The 2,660-nt window shown below is 35.2% G+C and overlaps 1 protein-coding gene across 1 annotated transcript in view; it reads right to left on the bottom strand.

The window, feature by feature from the left end:
• Positions 1 to 2,660, bottom strand: part of LOC107571532 (heterogeneous nuclear ribonucleoprotein R-like) — a 24,223-nt gene that overhangs the window by 12,306 nt on the left and 9,257 nt on the right. The window contains exons 4-5 of the mRNA XM_016257851.1: positions 1,605 to 1,712; positions 98 to 211 (exon numbers count right to left, since the gene is read on the bottom strand). Coding sequence (XP_016113337.1) covers positions 98 to 211; positions 1,605 to 1,712 — 222 coding nt within the window. The remainder of the gene's footprint in view (positions 1 to 97; positions 212 to 1,604; positions 1,713 to 2,660) is intronic.

Genomic DNA, 2,660 nt, shown 5'->3' with positions numbered 1-2,660 from the left:
ACACACACACACACACACACACACACACACACACACAGGTGTCAGCTCAGCCGCGCAGCGCTGGCGCTCACAGAACCGCGAGAGAGTGACAGTAAACCTCGGTGCCGATGCCGGGCTGCGGGCCGGAAAACACTTCCTCTGGAGGAGGGCCGCCGTACTTCCTCTGGCCTGTCGTGACGTCTAGAGTGTATCCCGTCCTCTCCAGCAGATCCTGAGACACATTCAATCTCAGTTCAGTTTGATATTCATTCATTTGGATACAGAGGCACTCAGGTTCAGTACATGACAATTCATCTCAATGCTGCAAACTACAATAAACCCGTCAGGTGGTACATCACGAATCATCACTGAACGGACTTCAGCTGGAAAATTACTCTGTTATGGTCTTCTTGCATTATTGAAACTATTTTCCTGTTGACACTGTGAAGCTGCTTTGACACAATCTGTATTGTATAAGGCGCTGTATTAACAAAGGTGGCTTGACTACTATACTATAAACCGATATTTAAATTGCACATACGCTTGTATAATGAAAACATCAACATTTATTATGAAAACTTTTCAATGATGCACTTCGGTTTCTACTCCAGTTTGTTGTTGAAGTAGAAACCTTTACACAGTGGATGCCATAGCTTGCTTTCATGACGGATTTACTCAAACATACATTAAATAGTTTTTTAATGATGCATTTTGACTTTTAGTGTTAAAGACGTCAACAACACAGCTTGAGATCAGTAATGTCACAATGATACATTTACATCAGGAAAGACATTCAGTGACCATAAACTCGACAGTCAGCTAGAAAAAAGTATTTTATGCTAATCACTGTTTTAGTCAATAATTTCATTCATACAAAACTATTTCAGACCGAAATGTGCTCTCATATAGGCACAAGCACTAAAACAAGCTGTTTTTCTTCTGAAAAACAGATTAAATGATGAATAATATAATATTTTAAACGTGTGATTTCTAGAGATGGAAAATTCTCGGAAATTAATATAAAAACTAGGGATGCACGATATTATCGGAACCGGACTGTCACTATAAAATAACTTAATTATGGTTTAATTCTAACAAATAAGTTTTTCTTAAACTAACCAAAATTAAAAAGTATTTGTTTATAATTTCCACACAGGAGAGACTTGGTGGTGTTTCCAAACTAAAGGAAATATATCGGTATCGGCCAAAATGAGTTGAAAAATATCAGATATCGGCAAAAATCCAACATCTTGCATGCTTAACAAAAACAATTAATTTAATAATCAATCAAATATTTTAGCAGGTTTTTTTGTATATTCAGCGTATTGTATATATTGTTATGTTGATAATGTAAACTGCCAGCACCTTTAGAGAAACATAATTTTTCCCTCCTATGTTTGAATAAAATGATCCATATCTGTAAAATTATTCAGTGAATCAGGAGTGACTGGAAGAGTCATGCAAATGAATTGCTCAAAGCAAGCAGGAATCCTGAAACTGTGTTATTTGAATGTACAGATACCAGCAGTGTCCATGTATTAACATTCAAAAGTGGAGTGAAGCAGCTTGAGAAGAACAGGCAGTCACAGATCACGAGATTGAGTTTCTGATGAGGGAAGAAGCACCTTTATCTTGGCCTCGTCTGGGCCTTTCGTGGACTCCTGCACTTTATTGCCCTGCTTTTCTCTCTGTCGGTACGTCTTCATCACGCCGCACAGGAAGGCGCTCTTATTCTGCAACCAATCAGAGCAAAGGACGTGACCTCAGATCAGTCCGAGTATATATACAAATACAATCTGATCAAATATACAAAAGGAAGGCTTGACAACTTATCACCAAATATTTAGTAAATATTCAGTTTGAAAGACATAAGCACATGAATGTCTGTGAGAAGTAAGGAAAAAGAAAAGATAGTCATATGCATTTACATGCTTAATTGTTTACCTATTGAACGGACTGTTTGCCATCCAATCATTTTATTTGGATCAATCACTGTGCAACCCGTCAAAATAAAAGTTCGGTTTAAGTTGAAGACATTGTGCCAGCAATATATTAGCCTACTATTGTTCATTACAACTTTATTTGTAAGGAATAATCACAAAACATTTCTTCCATGTTTTAATTTTAATAGTAAATCCCTGTTGCTTGCCAAAAAATATAAAGTTTGTTTAATTTTTCTGATAACCAGAAAATGTTAAATACACAACCCATCATTTCTGAGGAAAAAAAATCATAAGGCTATTGTAAGAATCAATTTGAATAAATCAAGTTGTTTTTATGCATTCTAATAATTAGACATGTTAAAACACAGAATTTGGTAACGATAAAACATATGGTGAGAAAAAACAGAACATTTCATAGGACCCTAAACATGCCATAATTGTTAAACTTTTAATAAATTGATGTGAAAAGTTTAATGATTTGAATCAATTAGACATGCTTTTTGACTAATAAAATATCATTTAACCATTTAAAAAAAAAGTCCAGAAAAAAAAAATTACAAATTAAAAAAAAGGGGAAAAAACAGAATCCAGAAAAAAAATATAACAGAAATTGGGAAAAAATAAAACGGATTTCATAGGGCCCTACATTTAGTTTCTTATTGCTAATGGATGATGATGATGTGTGTGCGCGTGAGAGAGAGTGAGAGTGTGTGTTAGTGAGAGAGTGTGTGTGTGTGT

Source organism: Sinocyclocheilus grahami, unplaced genomic scaffold, assembly GCF_001515645.1.
Source record: "Sinocyclocheilus grahami isolate Dianchi unplaced genomic scaffold, SAMN03320097.WGS_v1.1 scaffold1607.1, whole genome shotgun sequence".
Classification (NCBI taxonomy): domain Eukaryota; kingdom Metazoa; phylum Chordata; class Actinopteri; order Cypriniformes; family Cyprinidae; genus Sinocyclocheilus; species Sinocyclocheilus grahami.
The sequence above is the reverse complement of the archived record's forward strand: the minus strand, read 5'-3'. Positions and strand labels throughout refer to the sequence as shown.